This window comes from Sinohyriopsis cumingii, chromosome 3, assembly GCF_028554795.1.
Source record: "Sinohyriopsis cumingii isolate HCF-2022 chromosome 3, ASM2855479v2, whole genome shotgun sequence".
Taxonomy (NCBI): domain Eukaryota; kingdom Metazoa; phylum Mollusca; class Bivalvia; order Unionida; family Unionidae; genus Sinohyriopsis; species Sinohyriopsis cumingii.
Window position 1 is genome coordinate 106,903,954 of NC_142963.1, and position 24,322 is coordinate 106,928,275.

Below are 24,322 nucleotides of genomic sequence, written 5' to 3' on the forward strand. Positions count from 1 at the left end.
GACCTCGTATGCAAAATTTCCGTGCCTATTCGGTTACTTTCGGGATGTGACGTCATAGTAGCGACTCCAGCAGCCCAAGTGGGAGTTGCCAGAGTAATAGACAATACCATTTTGCGTTGCTTACGGGTGTAATGGAACATTAAGAAAAGCCTGTGGACAACATTTTTCTTTTCTTTTCCGAAAGATAAAGGCATAATGAAAGAATGAATACTTTATTACAAACGAGTCGATTTCAAAGCAACACCATACAGCACTATGTGCTCGTTACATTTCTCAAAGTACTGTTACAAGAGGGATTCTGAAAAAATGGCAGCTCAATAATACGCAAATGCTAGGCCTAGACTAAAAGTTGGCGCTGTTCCAGACATAACGTTGAATATTTTAAATCCTGGGAAAAGTGTTAAACGTGCGAGTTACAAAAATAGGCAGAAGGCCGAGTAAATGACCACAAAATGCAACAATCAATTCACAGATCTTTTATCTACACCAGCAGTGCTAAAAATAAATCTGATAGCCCGACGCCCTGGGCCCCTCTGGTTTTAGTTCCGGCCCATCTTGTATTCAAAGTGAGGTACCCATCAGGCATGTCGAAACAAAAATTGTTTGCCTGAGGAAACTTTGATCGCGCTGGTGAAATGAGTAAATGTATTTTCAAGATGTTGACATACATGCCTTAACACGGCACAATCTATATCAAATCACTACTGTCCAAGGTGAAATTTAGATTTGATTTTAATCAAATGGAGGCTTTGCCAAAAATAATATTCTAAACCTGTCGTGTTTCGAGAAAACACAATTTTCAGTAATCTTATAAAAATTACAAATTTAAAAAAAAGATCATTGTATACATGTAGTATGTATAAACGGTAATCTATAATGATTGGAACTGATATAAAACTATTCATTGGGCAGCTTAAATAGCGATTAAAAGAAAAGAGGTCAAAGTTTCACATTAAATGTTCTGTTACACCCGTAAGCAACGCAGAACGGTATTGTCTTTTACTCTGGCAACTCCCACTTGGGCTGCTGGAGTCAACTACTATGACGTCACACCCCGAAAGTAACCGAATAGGCAGGAAATTTTGCATACGAAGTCACGGAAATTCAGCTCCTAGAAGATAGGTCAATACGGTCGCAGATGATACTTCATAATAAAGTTTTCTGCTATAGTACTTTTATTATTATTCTATATTTCCATTGGTTTCTGGTCTCCTTTAATTACAAATAAATTATTGGAGAGTATCAGTATAGACTGTCAAGTGAGTGAGATATTCCTGAAACTGACTACTCGTTCTGATGTCAACCGACATCAGATCACGCTATACAAGGCCGTTATTTGGGTAGTAAGACATAGCAACAAAACAAAACAAAAACAACATGTACTGTCTTACATTGTAGGACTAGTCCTACAATGCAAGACATCTACATTGATATGCAGGGATCGTCCTGGGCTTCACCAATGTCGCAAATTGCGATTTTTTTTCCTTATTGGCGACAAAAATATCCCATCTGGCGAATTTTTTGGTGACAGACTTTTTGGTTATTTAATTTGTACATACAATCATGGATTTGGACTGGATAAATTAAAAGGTAGAATGAAAGGAAGCCACAAACTTGACTAAGCAATGCATTGGAATCAATCTGTTACACAAATGATCCTTCGTTCGTATTGACAACCCCATCTTTACAGTGCATTGTTACATCATAATCTGCTTATGCTGACATCTGGGCTGAGTACTGTATGCTGTGATACAGTCAATCATGCTACCAAACTATACCTACAACTGACCGACTTCTGAAGACACGAATAGAACAGATACAATTAATTGAATGGCTAATCCTTCTGTTGTTTTTTTTTTTTTTTACATATACCAATACAATAGTTTTGCTGAATCTTCATAGAAAGCTTATAACCTTTGAAGTACCGACTACTGTGTATAAATACAAAGCAAATGGAAAAAATCTCAATCACAATTATATCTGTCGCCAGTACAGCATTTTACTCATTGATCTTTTCCTTTTGCCATCAATCCGTGTTACCGCTGCAGAGACTTAAACTCCACAACAAGAAATAGCAACAAAAAAAAAAGAGTTTTGCATAATTAATAATAATTATTTATTTCTCAAAATACAGGAGTGAAAGAAACCCTAAATTGGGTGTGAATTTATGCTTATATATATGGTCCAATATTGCCAGGTGTTGACTCGTGTAAGTTTCATTCGTGGGAATGGAGATCCTATTTTGCTTGTCGAGAAAATTTATAGAACATTCAGTGATCATTCTTGGGATTTTAGGAAGCAATTCACTACAAGCTTTGTGAAGTTAGCCATAAAGGGGAGGGGGGGCTGCTGAGAGACTACTGATGTCACCTGTCAGCACTGTAGACTGTGAACATGGATTCAGTAAGATGAACCTCATAAAAACGGACATCAGAAATAAACTCTGCATCTCATCTCTCGAGAATTTAATGAGAATCAGCAGAATCAGCATGTACAGATGTGAAAAATTAGACTTTGAAACTACATTCAGCAAGTGGGCAGCCCTAAAATCGCAACAGATATTCATGTAACACTTTGTAACAATTTGTTAATGCTTGTTGTAATTAGAGTATTAACTAACCCGTCTTTTGTAATTTTCATTGCCTGTTAAATTAATAGACTAAATTAACACTTGAAAAAATGTACACTACTTGTTCTGGCGACACTTGAAAATTGGCACAAAATATTGAGGTTGGCGATTTTTTTTTGGCAACAGCTTTTTAAAAGCCAGGACCATCCCTGGATATGTATGCTCTTTGCGTCAACATCATACTGCCTAAATAAACCACATTGTTTGGCGTGTTCACAATCTCTCAATTTTGTTGAATTCAGTTTCAGTTTGATAGCAGTCTAGACATTGTGACACAATGCAAGTGTTTCAAACATCACAGAAGGAATTAAAGAATGATGGATTAATGTATGCTGAAAGATGTATATTGTGTATTGAGATATTAATGCTCATAGATGCTGCCAGGATGTGGGAATTGAGCAAAATTTGTTCGAATTCACACACTTTGATGTGTGAAAACTCACAAATTTGTTGAAAGTCATAACAATCTACAGATTAATGCTTATGCAGCTAGATGCAATACTTGTGAAAGACTTAGATCTCAAAAGAGCTAACAGATTGGAACAGAAAAAGAGAAGAATATTGATATATTAGGTATATATTGAACTAGAGTTTCCTTTTCCCCATCCCCACCCCTTCAGTAACTCGTGAACTCTTATAACATGGGGTCAGGCGTGGATCTCATTTTTTTTAAAGCAGATAAACATTAATCCCTATTTCCTGAACTTGAAGAAAATCGTGATCAAAATTGGTAACTGTAACATTGATATGTCACTCATTTTATGGTTGAAAACGGTGGATAGAACCTGGAAAGTTTAATCAACATTTTGAAATTATCATCTTTTAATAAGAAATCGTATAATAGTTACATTTTATTTCCAAACAACATTCTTAGTACACCATAATTAAAGATATTCAAGAAAATTTTTATCAATGAAAATGTAACTTATGCCAGCGTATGCAGTACATTAATATTTAAATGCCAATTAAATAAATTTCATTAAGTGGCGACCATGTTTTGATAACTGACTTGTGAAAGTATTTGTTGTATTGTTGCACTGAATTAAAAGCTGGCCTCCTTTGTATTATCATGTTAATTATATCTTTTGAATCAAATAAAGAAGGTGGAATACAAGACTTATAGTGCAATCTATGTTTGTGAACCCCATTGTGTAAGAGTTATCGGGGGAAAAGTGTATTTGTAACAAGGGGGATCGGCCCCATTAAATAAAATCCCTGGCAACATCTCAGAATGCAGACTTGGGTGTGGCATTAGTCCTTGATGAAACAATGATAAGGCAGTGACAATCAATTTAAAAGGTGTCCTAATCTCCTTATATACTAAGATCTGGCCAGTGCCACTTTGCCTAATCCTTTTACAATCTCCTTGAAATTGATTGATAACATGCATGCTACTTGATTGATATTAAATTCATAGAAACAGATCACATAAAAGATAAGTTTGCCTATAAAAAAACGTTGAATACAAAGGACTTGGCAGTTGGAATTTGCACAAGTCCAGGATTAAAAAAATAAGGTTATTTTTGCATGCAATTCCATATCGTGGAGAGCTCTGAAAGCTGTTGTTCTATTTTTTTCTCACAGACGTTTTCAGAGTTCTTACATCCAAAGCAGTCCAACCTGAAACAGTGCAACAAAAATTCACCTAAAGTAATGACATTTTGAACTCATTTGATGTTTCTCGCCATTCACATGATCATAGATACAAATTGTTTGAAATCAGTTTGCATCATTATTTATTGGTTGCTTGTAAAATTTTGCTATTTATTGGCAGGTAATTATTAGTTTCTGAATAAAATTGTTTGAACCATGCATTCAGTTTTGCAACAGCTTGCACAACATATAATATTATACATGTTATACACACAATCACGTGACCAGTCTTGTCTGTGGTCAGAGTGTTGGCAATTCTGATAAATATTCTATTTATGCTGTTTCAGTTCATGATTTAACTGCCAAGATAATATAGATGCAACCAAATAATTTATCCCCATAGCCAAAACGGGGGTGGTGGGGGTGGTGGTGCATGGGCAGTATTGCTTTGTTTGATCTGCTTTTCTAGAGAAATGAATGTCAGCAGGGTTCCAGTGCAGGTCTTGAATTCTGGGAAAAGTCTTAAATTTGAAAACTGCTTTTCTGAGCCATGAAATGGTCTGGAAAAATAAAAAAATGACTTAAAAGTCTGGAAAAAGTCTAAATGTTTTGTTGTTCCCATTCACATGATGTCATTAACGCTCTTTCCCTTCACTAAGTTTAATTGTCATATTTGGTCCTGGACAAGACATTCTGTCATAGTTTGAACCATGCATGGAGGAAGGTTTACAAATGCATGTTTAACATAAGAGCTACCTACACAATCCTAAAGGCCAAATCCTTGTGCAGTTAATATTAGACAATTCAGTTCAGCAAATAGGCCTACTGGCTGATTATAGTGATGGCAATTTACTTTAAAGCTATGAATTACATCAAATTATTGGAGCCAGAAAAGTGTTATAAGTGAGCACTTTAGCTGATTGCTTGATTGAAATTGAGCTTTGAACTGAGTGGATCATGCATGTAATCAGAACTGGAACTAACTTCATTTTGAAAGCTCGAAAATATACTACACTGCAAATGTCTGTCAATTGTTTGACCAAACACACCATATAACAAATTCATAACTTTCAAGCATTAGATATGTAATTTTAATAGGTCTGATCACCAGCATAAGAGGTGTAAATTTCTGGACTATGATTTGGCAATTGTTAGCAAAAATCTCACACAGATTAACTCCATATTTTTTTAGGCATGTCTTAATGTATTGCATGGATATTTTATTTACTACTCAGTTTACCGGTAGAAGAACAAGTGCAATTTAAAAAATAGTAACAGATTTATATTCTTTGATTCACATGGATTGTGTTTTTTTTCCCCAAAGTAAATCAATGCAAGGTGAATTCTAATGTCCAATCAGGGATGATTTACCACCAAATTTCCTTGATAGGAATAACATGGGGATACCACCATGTAAGCCAATTCTGCACAACGATACGTCAGTTCTGTAAACATTGGATCACATGTTATTTTGGGTCAAAAATTTTGTATTAAGAAAGAACAATCAAACTTCAGTTAAGAAAAGTGATATTCATATAGTGTACAAAAATATCCATTTTAATTCTAAATGTCAACATGAAGACCCACTCAATGACCTTCAGTCTGTAACCCAGAAAATCCTATTTACTATGTATTTTTTAGAATCATACAAATAAATACATTATATTAAAGATGGAACTGTGTACCTTAACAAAATTCTGCATCTTAATCCAAGTTTCCAAGTTGTTCCACATGTACAAAATCACCTACTACCCAATGTATCAACTTGCCCCTAGAACAGGATTCTCAAGAAATTCCTTGGCACATAGTCCATTTCTAAATTCTATAGTAATTTTTCCCCATAAACAAAATTTAAACACATTACATCTATTTCTTGTTGTTTCTTTTCCACATAATAGCTTATTTTTTTATAAACCATTAAACTTTTTTACAAGATCAGTCTAGTTTGCTTAATATCTCTTGTCATTTATTGGCATTGCTGTGTTGAATTTGGTAAAACTAGCTATAAACTTGACCTAATTACTTGATTGAACTGCTGACAAACAGTCCCAAGTAATGTATTTCATTTCTTTAGCCCAATGGACAAACATTACATCTTTTCAAAGTTGTGCAGAATAGACAGACTTTTCGCGTGTCATGAACACTCTGGGTGGTCTCCCATGTGTCACCAAAATTAATATTATTTTGAACAGAATATTCTGGTGACAATTGCCTCTTTTCAAATGGTAAGCATTGCAGTATTTTATTTTCGTCAATTGGTCAAATTTGGTATGCATTTTGCTTCAGTAATGGAGACAGAAACCTTATGTGCGCAGAAATGCCCACCAGCATTGTATATGTTTTCACTGTTTTCTAAATTCACTTGAAGAAATGCAGGGATGTCACAAAGTTATAAAAAGTCCAAAAAATTGTGATTTCAATTTGTAATCGCTTTTGGCGTAATTTCTTAAGGTTTATGAGTGGAATGAGAAAACAAAAACTTTAATATGTAATAATGAGGGTAAATCCAAAAATGTTTACTGTTCTCCTTAAAAATACATAATTCAGAATACCTTGACCTAGCTACATATATCCTTATAAGGGTCCAGATCAATTTCACAAATAATCTAAAAATTAATTTACGAAGTACAGTGTGACCCCGCTATAACACGGTAGTTGGGAGCCATAAAACCTGACCATGTTATATACCGAACTGTGTTATATGCAACCAAGTCAGTTTGCTGAAGAAAATGTACCACCCCCACAAAAAAAAAATTGTGGGGGGTGGGGGACGTGTAGGTAATAAATGGGGGTGGTAAAATACGTGCTTCGTTGGCACAGTTACCATCTTGAATTGATGCATATTAAATGAGAAATACACCTGTAGTGAATATTTAGAGAACCATGAATTGGTACATATACGTGAATCCTGTTTATATATAAATGTCTAATGTATAGCATAAATAGAGTATCAACACCATTACTCACCTGCAAACCTCATCATATACATTGAATCCACAATACAATTCCATCGAAAACATGCACACACAGCTTTAAAATATTAATTAATTTTGTAACAGGTCATATTGGTCTGAATTCAGTGGAAAAACATAACACAATCACGTAACGAATATGAAGCACATTTACTTTAAAGTATGTTCCAAGTCGGTAAAAGTTATTTGCATTTTACGCCGCCATTAGCATAAACTTTTTCCCTACGAAAAGGAAGCTTTCAGAGCAGAGTTAACGTGTTCCAGTCATGCAAATCCATCAGATTACATCACTTTTATTTAAGTTTGATACTGACTTTCTTTGAAGAAAAGTTCTTTGCTGTTATTGAAAGATTGTAGTCGCCTTTCTCTGATGAAGGGTGCATGCGCTATTGAAGTCACCGCTAAAGGACAGCTTTGGAGAACCAAACGAATGTCCATTTCTTGTTGTGGCAGCAACATCAAATAATTGTATTGCATGATTGAGACTGCTATTTTTTCCATCTGCTGAGCATGTTTTCATAACAGTCGGTGCTTCAAAGGTAATGATCTGTTTCCTTTGAAATTTCAACAAACTATTTTATCTGGGTACATTTTTAAAAAGGAATTGGCCATCATTTTAACTATTCTAGTTACTGTCCCTCCATGCCTACTGAATAAACCAATAAGTAAGATGTATTTTTTTTTTTTTACATTTGTGGTAGCAGCGTGATGCTGCCTTCCACGCATGCATCTGAAAATTAACAAAGGGTCAACAGACAATAGAGACACAGGTGTTCTTCTGACAGGGATTATTACAGAAAACGTGAAGAATTTAATTCTGAGTGAAACAAAGAGTAATTTTACCTACCATCCACATACAAATGCCAGTCTTTGTAAATATATTAATTACTAGCGAGCGGCAGAAAATCCGATGAAAGATAGATTAAGAGACAATGCCTCGTCCGGTTGATCTCAGTTACCAGAAATGTCAACAACAAAAAATAGGATATTTCACAACTTGCAGAACTCATGCTGGACGTCAGGATAAGCGGATTATGATATAACAATGCACTGTTTAGATGGTTTTTCAGTATGGACAAAGAATTTGTTTATGTAACAATAGATAAATTTCAGTTAATTTTATATCCATTTTGCAGCTTCCTTTCATGGGGCCTCTGAATTTCTGCACTCCAAACCAATGGATGTATATAAACGGTTAAACAGCCAACAATGTGGCCAAAAAATAAAAAAGCCACATGGTATGTTTTGCAGCCAATAAGGAAAAACAATCCAAGTTTGTGACATTGGCGAAGACCTACGTGATCCCAGAATAAACTTTTTATGTGTTTTGTCTTATTCTTACTTTTAAGAAGAAAAATATACTTTTTCGTCTACGTGAAAAATACATATAAAATTTCGGGAGCCATGCCACGATCCTCTTGTATTATTCGTACGCGATCTCTTCCCCAAAATGATAAGCAACTTTTTGTTTTTTTGTACACAGGAAAAATCCATGTATATGAAATTTCGGGAGCCATGCCACGCCTGCGTTATATCCAAATTCAATTTATAATGGAGTGTGCTATAGCGGGGTCACACTGTAAATATATTTATTTGATCAAAATACCACTATCAGAACAAGTAGTTTAAGAAAGAGGAATGTATGCAGAGCTTATGTTAGTAAACAGTCTTATTTTGAAGCTAAAGTATCGAAAAGGCATTACCCATTAGCAGTGAAATAATGTACATAATAAACAAGTTTCCAAAACTTGTTCCAGCTGGCTAAGCTAGCTATGTATGTGCTCCATCAGCAGAGGTGTCTCGGCATAGAACAGTAGTCATACACTGGTGAGAAACAGATTAAGCTTAGAAAAAACAGATAAATGCTTATGCAGCTTGAGGTGACATCTTTTAAAGATTTTGATTTCATAAGGACTCTGTTAGAGTGTAGCTAGAAGAAAGATAGATATCGTAGTGTTAGGTATATAGTGAACTATGGCCATTTCGTTCTCTCCCTCCTTTTTGTTCTATTCCCCCCCCCCCCATTTTTGTAACAAGTGGGTATTAAATAAAACATTAGATAAAATCCAGGCAGCATTTCTGAAGTGAAAGCACTGGAGTTGCAACTGGAGAAGAAAGTATAGAATCTAACGGTTCTACATATATCCTTATGGTTAACATCTGGGTTACAATGACGTTCTTTTTTAATATCATTTCCCTTTCATATTACATTTATTTATTTCTGTATTGGTTTTGTATTTGTTTCGTGTATTTAAATAAGTAACTGAAGTAAAACACTCAATACCGTGAATAGTCAATGAAAAGTCATTGAATATCAGCTCTCTTGGTCTGTATTAGCCCTGTTTCATGGATTAGTTCATTAAGTTTGTCTTGTGCTATTTAGTTTTCATTTTAATTTTGTTGATTTTATTTGATGTCACATTCTTGGACCAATCTTTTTGTGTGCCAGTGTGAACCTGTTTTTTTTTTTTTAAAAGAATGCCTGGACATTGTGTTTATAATCCTTGTGGGAAGAAGCTGATAACTTCAAAGCCTGGATAGGGCATTCCAAACTTAAGACTAAAGCACTATGAGGATAAATTATTCACTATTAGGTCTGAAATTTTTTATTTTTGGTCTGGAAAAGGTATGAATTTTTTTTCTAAATTTGTGGCAGGTACCCTGTGTCAGTTTTCAAGAATGTCTTGCGGCGTTGGCTGCCCATATTGACACTTGCACAGCTTAGTGAATTGATAGTTGTACTGTGTACTTCATCTGATGCCTTTTTCCTAACCAATATAAATCCCAGCACAAAAAAGTGGTAGCCAAGGAATGCCATGTCAGTTGAACTACTTAACTTTTTTTTAGTGAAGCAAAAATGGCTAATAATATTTAGCATAGTTTATATTTATTGCTATCATGTAACATGGACTATACTTACAGCAAGAGCACCGCACTGATAACTTTGGACAAATTGCTCAAAAACTTTTAAAACTATGTAAAATATACAAATATTCTTCATAACCTGAGCTATGAGTAATTTTTATTTTTAAAAAAAGACTGAAGGTCCACAACCAGAATTACAAATAATTCTGGTTATTAGATATTTTCCATGACACATTTTGAATTGTTTTCATTTGTAGGTAACTTAATAGAACTTAAACATCTATACAAAAGTTTGTGATGGTGATAGAGGCTTTGTTTTCATCAACATTTTTAATTTGTATGCATGCCAGACATAGTACTAACCATTAGCCATGCCTTTTATCTTTCTAGACTAAACAAGTACCAGATGTTTGGAAGCATGACCTGTTTGATGGTGGAGTCAGTACCGGTAGAAGAGGTGGTTTTTCCTCAGGTGGAGGTGGTTTGACCACAGGTGGAGGAGGCACTGGAAAGCTGCATATCTCAAACTTAGATTTTGGTGTCAGCGATTCTGATATCCAGGTTTGATATAATGAAATTTTGGTGTTTAGTATATGTAAAAAAAACATAAATCAGCATTGTTAAAGTTGCTAGGGAACAAATGTCAACTAGCCACTGTCTGGCAACTGTTAGAATGTAATGTGGCATGTCTGAAATTTCATCATCAGTTTCTTCTTGCAAGTTTTGCATCAGAAACTGTCATCACATACAGTTTAATGCACAGTCTGATCCCTCTTCTGACTGACACCACCCATTCTTATATTGTTGGCTATCTGTTTGACAATAATGGTTCACAGGCTGTGAAAACAGCCTTAGTGACAGACATATATAGCAGGGTTCATATGGTCATTAAAGGTCATTGACAAGTTTTATAATTCAATAAATTGGTTGTCATTATGCATTTGGTGTGCATGATATGAGACCCATATCATTCTGCTCTCAGAAAGTTATGCAAACATATGATGATGAAAAGCTCAGAGTCTTTATCAAGCAATATGGTAAAGTCAAACAGTCATTACCTACCTCAGAGTAGCCCAAGATGACAAGTGAACCCATAATTGATGCAGAGTCCATCAGAAAAGCATGGTCACTTGTGAAACCCCTGGTTGTGAATGCAGGATATCCAAGGGGCAGCACAAGTGCTCTTTGGGGTTTAATTAACAAGTACCAAAAAAAACCCGATCTCCAAATTTTCTGACATTAGCAGCATGGGGACTTACTGCACTGATTCATACTGCTGATGGTGTCCATGTGTTTAGTGGCCATTAAAATCAGGTGAACATTTTGATTTTATGTTGGTTTTGAGCACTGGAGAAATTCTAAGGACACTAAGCATTGTTTTTTTTTTAATTAAAAAAACAAACAAGATATGATTGATTTGGACAGATCAAATTCTTGTCACTTTTAGTTGCAGTTGGTCTGTGGGACTGATACAATTCTATCTCATTAGATTTATGTCTATCTCATTAGATTTATGTTCAGTATGTTATACACAAGTTTAGACAAATTAGAACCATCAATCATTATGTACTTTACTTTCTTAAATTCAAGTTGAAGTTCATTTCTGGTACGAAACCACCTGGACTTGTTAAGTTACATTGACTTTATATTTGATTTTTAAAATGTATATGGTGTGTGATCAGTGATTGTGATGATATGAAAGAGACCCTGAAAATCATGTCATTCAGCACAGTGCACAGATTAAAGGTACCATATTAACCATATATTTTGGGATACTGTATTGCTAATTATGTCAGAAAATGCACACAAACTTTAATTTTATTTTATGAAAATTATTTAAACCTCTTTAATAACTGCAGTATCATTTCATCAACGTAACATTTTTCCAGCACACATCTTTTCGGTGCATGAAGGCCCCCTTGTGCTGTGAAATATTATCATTGGGGGCAACACATTTCCTACTGCTGAAACTGCAAGGACTAAAGTTAGATTCTTTTATCTGCACCAGTTGTGCAAATTCTCCCACTTTTGACCCTGTTCTTATAGACAGTCCATCCAGAGATGAGATCATAGTACACTCATAGCTGCCAACCCTCACGAATTTGGTGTGAATTTCACGACTTTTTCAGCGATTCACAGATTCACACCGTAAGACAAAAATTCACGAATTTTCCGATCCTCAATTATTTTAAATCTTTAATAAAATATCCGATTTCCCATTAAGCGCTAGTCGTGATATTCGCAGTTGCCGAAACGGTCCGGTACCGCTGGTCACGATATTAGTAGATCTACAGCTGATTAGTACAGTTGGCCCGGTCGCAAACATTTTAGCCTATTTTAATCTATATATATAAGAGCAGTTTTACAAGTGCTTTTGAGAGAAACTGGGGCCTAACCGGAAATTTGATCCGCGCATGCGTCAAAACACTGATTCGAGTTACCGTTCAGCATCGCATGTAAGATTTTGAAAACGTCTTCACCACCAAGGAAAAAGAAATGTATTACTCAAAAAGTGAAGTTTAATTTGGAATATATCAAAAATTGGCCGTGCATTCTGCCATTAAACATTGATATTCATTCATGCTTTTTGCACTCAGTGTGCCATCGCAGAGACGATGTAAGGAAGAATGTCGGTTGAAAAAAACACGTAGAAGTTGGGAAAATTAAGAATTCGCAGATTTCAGCTCTGGAATATTTTAAACCATTGCCGGAAGACCCGCAGGCTACCAACGCTTAAGCATTATTTGTGAGTTTTCTTGTGTCGAACACGATCTACCTTTATCAGCTGGAGACCATGCTAAACATTTGTTCTGACATGTTCCTGGACTCGAAAATCGCTTCCAAATTTTCATGTGGAAGAACAAAAAATGCTGCAGCTCCTGTGCATTCCTCACAGCAACAGTGACAGCGAAAGAGTATTTTCTTTAGTGAGGAAAAATAAGACAGACTTTAGGGTCTCCTTAGCTGCAGAAAATTTGCCAGCAATTTTAGTCCCCAAGATCAACCAGCAGGCAAGAAGTCGGAACTGTTTTTAGTGTTTAGAAAACAAATTTACGATCAAGCAGTTGAGGAAGTTCAAGTCTGCCATAGTATCATGTCTTGATAAATAAATATTTCTGCATATATGTAGTGTTTTATTTTTATTTTGCGAACTTGATATAGTGTAGTATTGACGGTCGGAGTAGTCAGAGTGGATGGAGTTATTGTCGTGGTATTTTTCACGAATTCATGTCCAAATTCACGACTTTTTATCCCTATTTTCACTAATTGTGAGCCTGGAAGGTTGGCAGCTATGTACACTACAGTTTCAGGCATGTTAATGATCATATTGTCATTGAAATAAACTTCTTTTCTGGCTCACGAATTCACTGAATGGTATGATTTTCTCTTTACTTCTTCTGGGAGACACTTGGTCATCAATGTCGTATGAAGCATTAGCTTTTATTGCTTTAAAAACTGTTTCCCTGTTTCAATTTATTTTAAAAATTCCCATGAATACCAGTAAAAAGGAACAAAAGATGGCTTCCCTATGTTGGGTGGCTTTATATCTTAAAAACAAAATTGGTGCACTTAAAAGAATCCGAAGTCAGCTTCCAGAATTGGCTTTCATTGTAGTAAAACAACCTTTGTATTTGATATCCTGCTATTAAATTAAAAAACAATGCGTTTATTGCTTGCTACCAGTTGTGTTTATTCACCACCTGGACTTCTATTTCTTTGCTATGGGCAATCATAATTGATACAAACATGCGTTGATGTTTGCGTAAATAGTATACACTGCATTAACTTGCTTTAATACAGTAAAACCTGTAATGAGCAACCTCTGCTATGAGTGACCACCTGTCATTTCCGACCACAATCATAATGCACGGATCGATTTTACTATATAAACGCTTTGTTATGAACGACCACCTGCTGAATGCGACCAGCGACCGCGATTTCTTGGCAAAATATGCATTTTGACACTGCTATGAGCGACCGCATCGCCAAAAAAAGCAAAAACAGATTGACACCACTGACCGTAACTTAATCCTTTGTAAACACTAGAGCTCGGGATAAATGTAGTATGCAAACAAAGTGCACATTAAATAACACTATAGTTGAACAACCATATATCAAGATAAACACCTCTAACCATCATTTAATCCTTTGTAACAAAGACTGCATAAATAGTAAAGATTGCTCTAATAAAGTATTTAAAAAGAATTTGTCTTGCTACAGTACCAGTTTTGTGAAATTTACAACTCCAGCATACGGTGTCATAAACTGCAGTAAACCAGACTACAGTACATGTCACTAACCGCCATTGTAGTGCCAAAGTCATGTGAATAGTCAGTAAGAGTAACATCAAAGGGAGTAATGATGGATATACACAGTCATACACAGTCAATTTAGAGGTTTGTATTATCTTTATGAAAACTCACAAAACGCCAGCAGTCCTTATATCCCAGTGAGAAATCGTTTGAAAGGGCTTCAGTGTACGTTTGAGTGCATCGTTTCTTTTCAGTTAATCCATGATGCCTGGAGGGTGAATGAGCTCATTGTCTTTAATACTAGTAAGTGAGAATCATTTCCGGATTTTTTTAAAATTATTTTTTTGTTTCTTTTGTTAGTGTTTCACCAAGCCACCATCTGTTTACCTGGGTGCAGATGGTCGCAACCTATGTTTATCGAACTAAACGGCTGTTGATTTAAACTTCGTCTCAGAATAAATGTATTGTTTCTTGATGAGTTAATTAGGTCTTTTGGTTTCATTCATTGGTACATAATATATATTCCACATTTCCCCAAAACCTGATCAAAACCGATAGTCTTTATAACATCAACACTAATAACAATGGCAGAACCTCCGCTGAAAAAAAGAAAAGTTTTAACACTGGAAGAAAGGATTAATGTCATTGAAAGAAATGAAAAAGGGGAGACTGCTCGCAAAATAGCAGTCAGCTTAAGCGTCGGTAAAACGCAAGTTCAAAATGTAATGAAAGACAAGGAGTCCATTAGAAACAAATGGCAGATAGGTGCACAAGCACAGATGAAATATGCCATGGCACGACAAACAGTTTACAGAGATCTGAACGAGCGAGTATGGGAGTGGTTTTGTGTTGCAAGAAGTAAAAACATACGAGTAAGTGGAAAGTTGATTCAGGAAAAGGCAATAATTGAGATACATGTTCCGACCAAACAGCTGAGTAAAACATGTCAACAAAGAAGTATAATGGCTTTATTATAAAACAAGTGAAAAAGTGTATGGAATAAGATATATACATCATATCTAACTGTTCATTTTTTGTACATATTAATGTGATGCTGAAATATAAATTTTATTCTCGTTGTTTGATAGATGTATATCTTTATTATATAAAGATATTTTGAGAGGAATGCATGCAATATTTAACAAGATTTATGAATAAAGGATATGATACATGTACAGTGAGTATGGGTATTATTTATTTTTCAACAATGCTAACTATTGACCCTGAAAACCAGTCCATTTTCGCACACCTCTTATGAGAGACCACCTGTCTTGAGAGACCGCTTTTGGTAATACTTTTTGTAACCAATGCCAGTGAAAATATTGTTATTTGCACTCACATTGAATGTATTTTCAAATGATTTTTATATGCAAGACATTGCGATATAGTTAACCTGGATATAAGTCATGAATGAATGGCAGGTACTTCCAGGCAGTCCATTGGTATTACTCTCTCTCTCTCTCTCTCTCTCTCTCTCTCTCTCTCTCTCTCTCTCTCTCTCTCTCTCTCTCTCTCTTGTTGGTGAGTTTTTGTTGGATCCTGTTTTCAGTCTGACAGGATATTTAAACCATTGAGTAAAACCAAACATAATTAAGTTTCTTTATATTCACATCAGTGGACATTGTGATGTGTGTTACCTGACATAAGTGATACACACTACAGTATGGATGCATATGCTATATATATGGGGTTATTGGATGTATTCTTTCTTTAATAAATTGCTTGTGATGGGGGGGGGGGAGTGGAAAAAATGGAAACAATACAAGGTGTGTTCCTTTCATTTTATTTTCCAATAATTTTTTGCCTATTTGATTTGTTATAACATGCAGTGTGTGTTGGGAGGAGGTGCCAGTTCAACACAATTTTCATAGATGCCAACCATTACACTTTTGGCTTAATCAGTACACTTTTTTTCTGTCACTAATTTACGTGTATCTGTGTTCAGATTACGCATTTTCGGTATATTCCCCTCCCTCCAAAAATTAATTTGTTTTCTCATGCAAGTGCCTTTGGACACCTACTCCATTCGCATACAGGCACTTTTTGACGTCTCTACACCATTCTCATGCAAGTGCCTTTTGACACCTGCTGTAAACATCAGCCATTTTGAGCGGGTTTTCATAGTGCTACCTTTGGGGGAAACCCCTGTTACATACTACATTCATTACTGTGAATGACCAATACGTCAGATCACGTGGTCGCTGTTTATGCTCTGGTTGAAATCTGCTATTTAAAATAACTGGGTCATATTCTCCACTCTCCAAATAACGTAGGTAAAGGCTCTGATATTGATGTAGGCAGCAATTAGTTTTTATAAATTATCAAATTCAGATGACTTATTGATGTAGACGCAGACAAAAAACTTGTAAATTTTGAGTATGAGAAATGGCAGCTATGGTTGGTCACACGGCTTCACTGACTTGACGGTGACTGAATTCTTCCAAGATTTTAAAGCACATAAAAAATCTTCCGTGATAAAATAATTTCACATCTATAGCGATCGGACTTTACTCTTAAATTTTTCCATACATAATAGATACGTACCACAAAGGTAAAATGGTTAAAATTGCTGTTAAACATAATATACACTGCACTGCTTAACAGTTAACAGGCAGGCCTATGTGTATGGAGTTGAATAGGTAACAGTTTTCTATTTATAATGCACTGCAATGGGTAACATTGCTACATGTGTTTTGAAGAGCTAAAAAGCCATACACTCTTTTTAGAGTCTGTGTAAGAAATACTGACAATAAAAAGGGCAGAGTTAGAGTGCTCTTCTTTTATTACCAGAATTAACAGTAGATTCCACTGGAGAAAACATTTTTTTACTTGCTTGATAATGCTTTGAATTAATATAACTGTGAGAGATTGTTTGTTTTGTTAACAAAAATATAACTGAATTCAGATCCAGGCTCTGTAACCGAGCACTTAGTGCTCTACTAGTACAGCTGGTACAAAGTGTTTTGAAATGCAATACAAGAGTCTATTGCTTTTTAAAACTCGTATTGTTATATACAAAAACGTGAAGCACTAATTGATATCAAAAGTCCAGAGGGATAAATAAATCATTTTGTACGTATGCTCATTGAATTTTTATCATGTTATATGTGGATTACTCTTTTTCTGCTTGGATTACTCTTTTTGTCCACTTGAATTATACTTTTTCCTCGCCAAGGGTTGGCATGTATGAATTTATTTTATTTCTTAAGTCTTGGGACATGTGACTATGTGTAAAAAAGTTTCAACTAAGTTCTGCAACAGAAAAAAATCATTTATTTTATTGTGTTCAAAGATATATAGTAAAACACGGTAATTGTTCAAATGAAAACTAACACGGTGTGTATTTTTTATTTCTAGTACTTAACAGATAAAATTATATGCAAAAATGATGGTTATATTGTTGAACCCACATTTGTTTTCAAATGGGGCCGTATAGCCCTGTTGGAGTCATTTATTGGCAAAACACTGCTGTCCAAAATAATAATTAGCCAAAATTGTATAAATGTAGGGAAGGACTTGTCATTGTAGAAATATGGTGGTTCTCTAAAATTATGTTCCATATTTTCGGCAATATTTAAATGTTCAGGTTTTAACCAATAATGTATCTTGACTTTCAGGAGCTCTTTGCAGAATTTGGGACAATAAGAAAGGGGATTGTGCACTATGACAGATCAGGTAGATCACTGGGCACAGCTGAGGTAATATTTGAGAGAAGAGCAGAAGCAGTCAAAGCTTTGAAACAATACAATGGAGTACCACTTGATGGTATGTATATAAGGCAGGGATAGCATTAAGCTATGTGTTTGTATCTCAGATGCTCTTTGGATGCATTATTTTTCTCACTGAATGCTTACATGTCCATATAGGCCAGCTGACAGTTTTTGTGTGGATGTACATTTTTTTGCCTGTCTGTCATCTGTGATAAATTCTGGTCAGTTTTAAGTTCACCTGGCCATAAGCTCGAATGAGGTTGTGTAGGTCTCAGTGTCTGTCATGTATTGTAAGTCAGCCATCTTACATGCATAAGAAATTGTTGGTTACCTCTGTAGGTTATATTTCTGATCTGATTTTGATCAGACTTTATATATGGCCTTGTATTACAAAGATCTTGGACAAGTTTGATTAGGAATGGATGGTCATGAATTTGATTGGATGAGTTTGTTACTACCATTCCATATCTCTGATCCAGTTTTTATCCAACTTTAAATATGGGCTCATGATGAAAATCTGATGAGTTTAGTAATGAGCAAGATTCACACCTATTAAATGAGGTGATTTTGCATTTGAGGCAAATTTCTGGTCAGTTTGATGTGACTTGCAATATGTGCATAAATCATAAGGATCTTGGTTTATTTGGATAGTATACATAGGGTTATATCAGAAAGATTTCTGACAAATTTGATAGAGCATGATCCACACATATGAATGAGATGGTTATACATATGATTGGCTGAGCTTGTTTCATTCATGGAGCAATATTTCTGAACCACCTTAAGTCAAACTTGGTAAATAAATTCACAACATCATTCTTGTCCTTCTTGCATGCTTATTTTTGAGACCTTGCAAATAAATCTTGTATTAAGGTGTATTTTACAAACAACTGAGCGAGTTATAGGAATTTCTCACATACGAGGAGTGTATTTCATCCGGGTTTCTATTTTTACTGTTTTCTGTGATGAAATTTTCTAACTGCATTAGAAGAATAACTTTTTTGTACAATATACATGTCAACACCTTTTTGATATACCTGCCATGGTTGCTAGTACATTCATTCAATAATGTATTTTTGATCTGTTTTAGGTTTGTGGTCATTGACTGGATAATATTATCATGCAGATGATTTCTCTACAGACATTTACTTGTTTACTATTGTGCACTTCACAGTAAGCTTATGCAACTCAGTTTAGTCACTCACTGTGTAATGTTAGAGACCAGGAAGGTCATGCAGGTAATTTCTAACAACATTTTTATTAATTATTGGCCACATTGTGGTATATTTATGCAATTCTGAAATAATTTCAGCTGTGGTTGCTAGTACACTTGTTCCATAATTTGAATTTGAGCTAGTACATGTTTGCAGTCATTGACTGCATAATATCATGCAGATAATTTCTGTAGGCATTTATTTCTTCACTAGTGTCCACTTCATGGTAAGTTCATGCAACACTTCTAACTCTATATTATATTACAGACCATGAATGTCTTGCAGATAATTTCAGATGACATTTATATTGTTAACAAGCATACACTTCATATACGTTCACGCAGTGCTTCAATGCTTTCACCCCTCTGGTCACTTGTATGTTCATTCAGATGATGTATACTTCACCTACTATGATTTTTGTCACTCTATGTCTGGTATTATGAACCAGAAAGGTCATGAATGTAATTTGTATCTAAAGCATTTGCCTGTGCAAAGAAGATCATGTTCATCGTTATCTTCCAAAGAGACAATGTTGATAGCTCTAGCTATTTCATCCTGGATAGGATGGATTATTTGCTCTACATACAGGGAATTGACCAAAGATCAAAATTAAAACATTGCACATTTTGACCTATGAGGTAAGGACATCTCCACCTTCATGGAATGGAGGTCAATAATGACTCTATCTAGATTTACCTTTGATAACTTTTATGCCAGAGAACCTTTTGATGTGGAGAGGCCCATAGCAATAATGCAACAGGCTAATATCCCAGGTTATTTTAGCCAGCTATGTACATGCCAACCATTATGCTTCTGGCATAATTTTTTTCACTAAATTACACATTACACGTAAATGTATTTGGATTACGCTTTTTCGGTATATCCCCCTCCAAACAAAATTAATAATTTGTTTTCTCATTTTTATTAACATCCCATTAATCACACAGACCGTATTCTAGAAAAGACGCTGTCTATGTAACTACAACATAAGAGTTTGCTTGTCCATAGAGTTGCATGCACTTCCCTAACAGTATTATGTTCTATTTATAGCAGCTGCCCTATTTCCAAATAACAGGCTGGTTCTACTTTCAGACTTTTGACCTCGGTTTATATTTATAGCAGCTGTATGGCTTAGTGAGGAGAAAACAGACTGGTTTTCTAATTTGTAATCTTTGCTTGCAGTCTTTGTTCAAATTCATATCTGGTACAGAACCAGTCTGTAGATATTTGGCACTGAAAGTCGTCAGATTTATTTTAGTTGATGCGTGTGTTAGAGCAAAAATGTTTTTCATATAATTTCACAGATGGATTACAAATGACGAAAAATCGATTCAGAGATGAATACATGAAATACATTATACAGCATTCCATTCTAGGGCAGCTTCACTTCCCTTGCAGGCTGTGTGGAAAGGATTTTAATATTGGTCTTAGTGGTAATACAAAGAAACCTTGAATTAGCTTATTTTACTAACTCCAACATTGTGGACACAAATTTTACAAATGCAGAGACGTTATTTATCGAGTTCTTAATAGAACACAGACTACCCCTAGCGGCAGAAGACTACATTGGTCCTTTGTTCAGACGGATGTTTCCTGATTCCAAAGTTGTTTTAATAATGTTAGGTGTTTAGCAGAAGAAACTTGACTTAAAATTGCAGAAGCCATGAAAATTTCATCGTTTAGTATTGCAACAGACGGTAGTAGTGGTTATGATGACGAAAAGTTGTACCCAGTCTGTGTAAGAGACGTTGACAATGAAAGGGGCAAAGTCAGAGTGCTTTTCTTTCATTACCAGAATTAACAGTCGATTCCACTGGATAATTTTTTATTTTATTTTCTTGAAAATGCTTTTTAAAAAAATAAGTTGGCAGAACTGTATGGGGTTTTCAACTTATGCTGCGTCAGTGATGAATGGAATTCATAAAGGAGTTGCATTCTATATTTTCGTGAATATCTCCATCATTGTTCTTGTCAGGTTGTCTGCCATATGATGCACCATGCTGCAGGAAAGGCTGCTGATAAATTAGAAGGTGAACCTCCGCAGTATCAAATTGGCACTCTACCTGACAATGTACATCATGTGGACAGAGTCGATTTTTTTTCTTCTCATATTTCCCAGCTAAAAGACCCAATTACTGGAAGATATATTCCTCTTCTTAGTCAGGTTATGAAAGGAATATTGGTTCTTTACCATTCTAATGCTGACTGTGCTAACAAAAGTAAAACTGAATTCAGATTCAGGCTCTGTAACCCAGCACTTGGTTCTCTACTGGTGTGCAAAACATTTAAAGTCTCAGCTGGTACAAAGTGTTTTTAAATATGAGTATGTTGCTTTCTAAAGCTCAAAGTGTTACATATGAAAACTTGAAGCATTAATTAATGTTAAAACTACAGAGGGATAAATAAATCATTTTGTAAATATCCTCCTTGACTTTTTATCATGTTATATGTGGATTACTCTTTTTCTGCTCGGATTACTCTTTTTGTCCACTTGGATTACACTTTTTCCTTGCCAGGGGTTGGAATGTATGCAGCTTTTCAGTGACAGGTCTTTTCTGGTTTGTCACATCAGTGGATACGGGGTCACTGCTCCAGCCTAGTTATATCTGAAGTTGAAGCAGTCTCACATACTGGGTACTTTAAGTGACCAGAGGTGGGCCTTCTCAGGGGTAATTAAGAGCTTCACAAGGGCGTTATTTATGCTGTTTGAGTCAGCAACTAATTGTTTATACCACGATAAACTCCGAAGAAAAAGCGTTAAACTCTTATAATTGAAATTTCAGTTATTCGTTATGTTATTTTGTTTGCATCATTAAAAAACAGAAATCTTAATTGAGCGTAGTAATACATGTTTGGGGTTTTATGTTATGTAGCTATTTATAGCACTTGGGATTGTCCTGCTTGATCGTAATAAGGTCATCATAATACCAGTCCTTCAACCAGTGGAAGCCAAATTTATTATAATTTTTTTTACAAAAATTGTTAGAATGTTCTTTTTCTTTAATGCTTACTTCGTGTCTGCCTTAACTGGCAGTGTTTATCTTATGATGTAACATGACTCTATTTATACAAGTGTGTATTCTATGATCACATGTTAAGATTCTGACCAATGGAAATGTTATTTTGCCAGTTACTCGCATGGCAATTATTAATAAGTGAAGGGCAAATTGGACTGCTCCGGTGGCTTAGTGGTTAGAGCATCTACCTCAGATGCAACAGGCTATTTTAGCCAGCTTTTCAGTGGCAAATATTTTCTGGTCTGACACATCATTGGATATGGGGTCACTGCTCCAGCCTAGTTATATCACCGAAGTTGAAGCAGGCTGGCAGGCTCACATACTGGGTCCTTTAGGTGACCAGAGATGGACTTTCTCAGGAGTAAAGGTGTCGCCGATTTGAACCCAGGCTGAGTCATGCCAAGACTTATAAATGGTACTAACAGCTGCCTCGCTAGGCACTCAGCATTAACAGGTTAGTGTTGGGACTAGTCGGCCTAGTTTTAGAATAATGTGACCGGGTGGGACATCATGCTACATGTCTGTGGCATGATGCCCCAGTGCTCAACATCCCTGTAAACTGCCACACTGCAGACATCGTAGTGATATGACTGAATTATTGTTAATGCTGTGTGAAAAAATTAAATCACACACCTACACTAAGGACAAATTCTTTACGAGTCATGATACCAATGTGAATAACTTAGATCCTACATATTCATTTCCATCAAGAATAATATATAAATGTGTTTTGTTGTTTAACTTCATCATTGAGTCTGTAAGAGAGCTACAATATCGCCACTTAATTTGTCCTCTAATTCATTCCATCTGCAAACTAGCTTTTCATTGTTGGAAAAGTATTTCAAAATGAAACAATCCAATATTTTATTTATCTGTTTTTCAAAATAGATAAAATTAAAAGATGGAAATTGCCTCTTTACTTTCTTGAATGGTCAGTAGAAAACTGAGAAATTAATAGGGCAACACACACTTAGCTTTATGATGAAACTATTTTTTCTTGCTGGAAATTGCATTGCACTCATAACATCTCGCTTGTAACTTTGCAAATCTGAACCAAACAATAAAAAATGTATGATATTAAGTGATTCATTTGGTGTTGAGTCTGTCCTTTGTTTGGGGAAATCATGCTTTCTGAATTAGACCCACCATTGGTGACACCAATATCTGATCTTCATAGTCAAGCCAACTTGGCTAGACAGGTACTGGCTAATTGTTCATGTTTTTATTTTAAGGTAGTGTGTCCATTTTCACAAGGATTTGCTTAACTTAAAATTTAATATTTGTCACATTTTTGGTTGGTAGAGGAAATGACCAAAATATATACAACACACTACCTATAGACTCCGTAACTGGTAGATCATGTGACTGTGTAGGAGCAAAGATGAACCCTGCATCCAAGGTCATACATACAATCTCTGCAAGCAACGATACAGAGTTAATGGCTAAGTGGAAGAGTAATTATCCTAGATTATCTTAAGAAAGGTGGGAACCAGTGTCATTTGGGTAATAGGTTGACTTGATGTCTATTGAACAGATTAAATTTATGAGTGGGAAACATTTAAAATTAATTGGCAGAAATGATAGCAAAACAGGACTGCAACAGTAAAATTCTCTATTGGAGTTTCTTTGATAATGCTTAATGATTATACTAAGGATACACCTTCCGTGCAGTTGATCCTGCTGGCAGAATGTGCATTCCACTCCAGTAGTAATTAATGTATGACAAGATTCTTGACACCAGTACTGCTATACAAAGGGAAATCACTCCTGTCAGACTCCCATGTGGACTTGTTAGGTAGTAGTTGTACTCCTAGGGTATTATGATTGGATAAGTTATATTGGAGATACATACTTTACACCAAAAACTGGCTTCTATAAAGAAATTTTCAAACTATGCTTTTATAGGTCGAGCTATGAACATTCAGTTGATAGGAGCTGGAGACTCTCCCAACCAGAACAGAATTGGAAGTACCAGAGGAGGTAGTGGAAGTGGCTTCAGCAACAGAAGCAGAGGAGGAGGAGGAGGAGGCCAGAGGAGAGGAGGGTAAGTTTCATCTCCAGGAATTGTT

At 35.5% G+C, this 24,322-nt stretch overlaps 1 protein-coding gene across 1 annotated transcript in view; it reads left to right on the forward strand.

The window, feature by feature from the left end:
* LOC149803491 (THO complex subunit 4-like) overlaps nt 1-24,322 on the forward strand; it is a 38,905-nt gene that overhangs the window by 5,746 nt on the left and 8,837 nt on the right. The window contains exons 2-4 of the mRNA XM_089953214.1: nt 10,450-10,620; nt 17,930-18,077; nt 24,159-24,297. Of these exons, the coding sequence (XP_089809340.1) occupies nt 10,450-10,620; nt 17,930-18,077; nt 24,159-24,297 (458 nt within the window). The remainder of the gene's footprint in view (nt 1-10,449; nt 10,621-17,929; nt 18,078-24,158; nt 24,298-24,322) is intronic.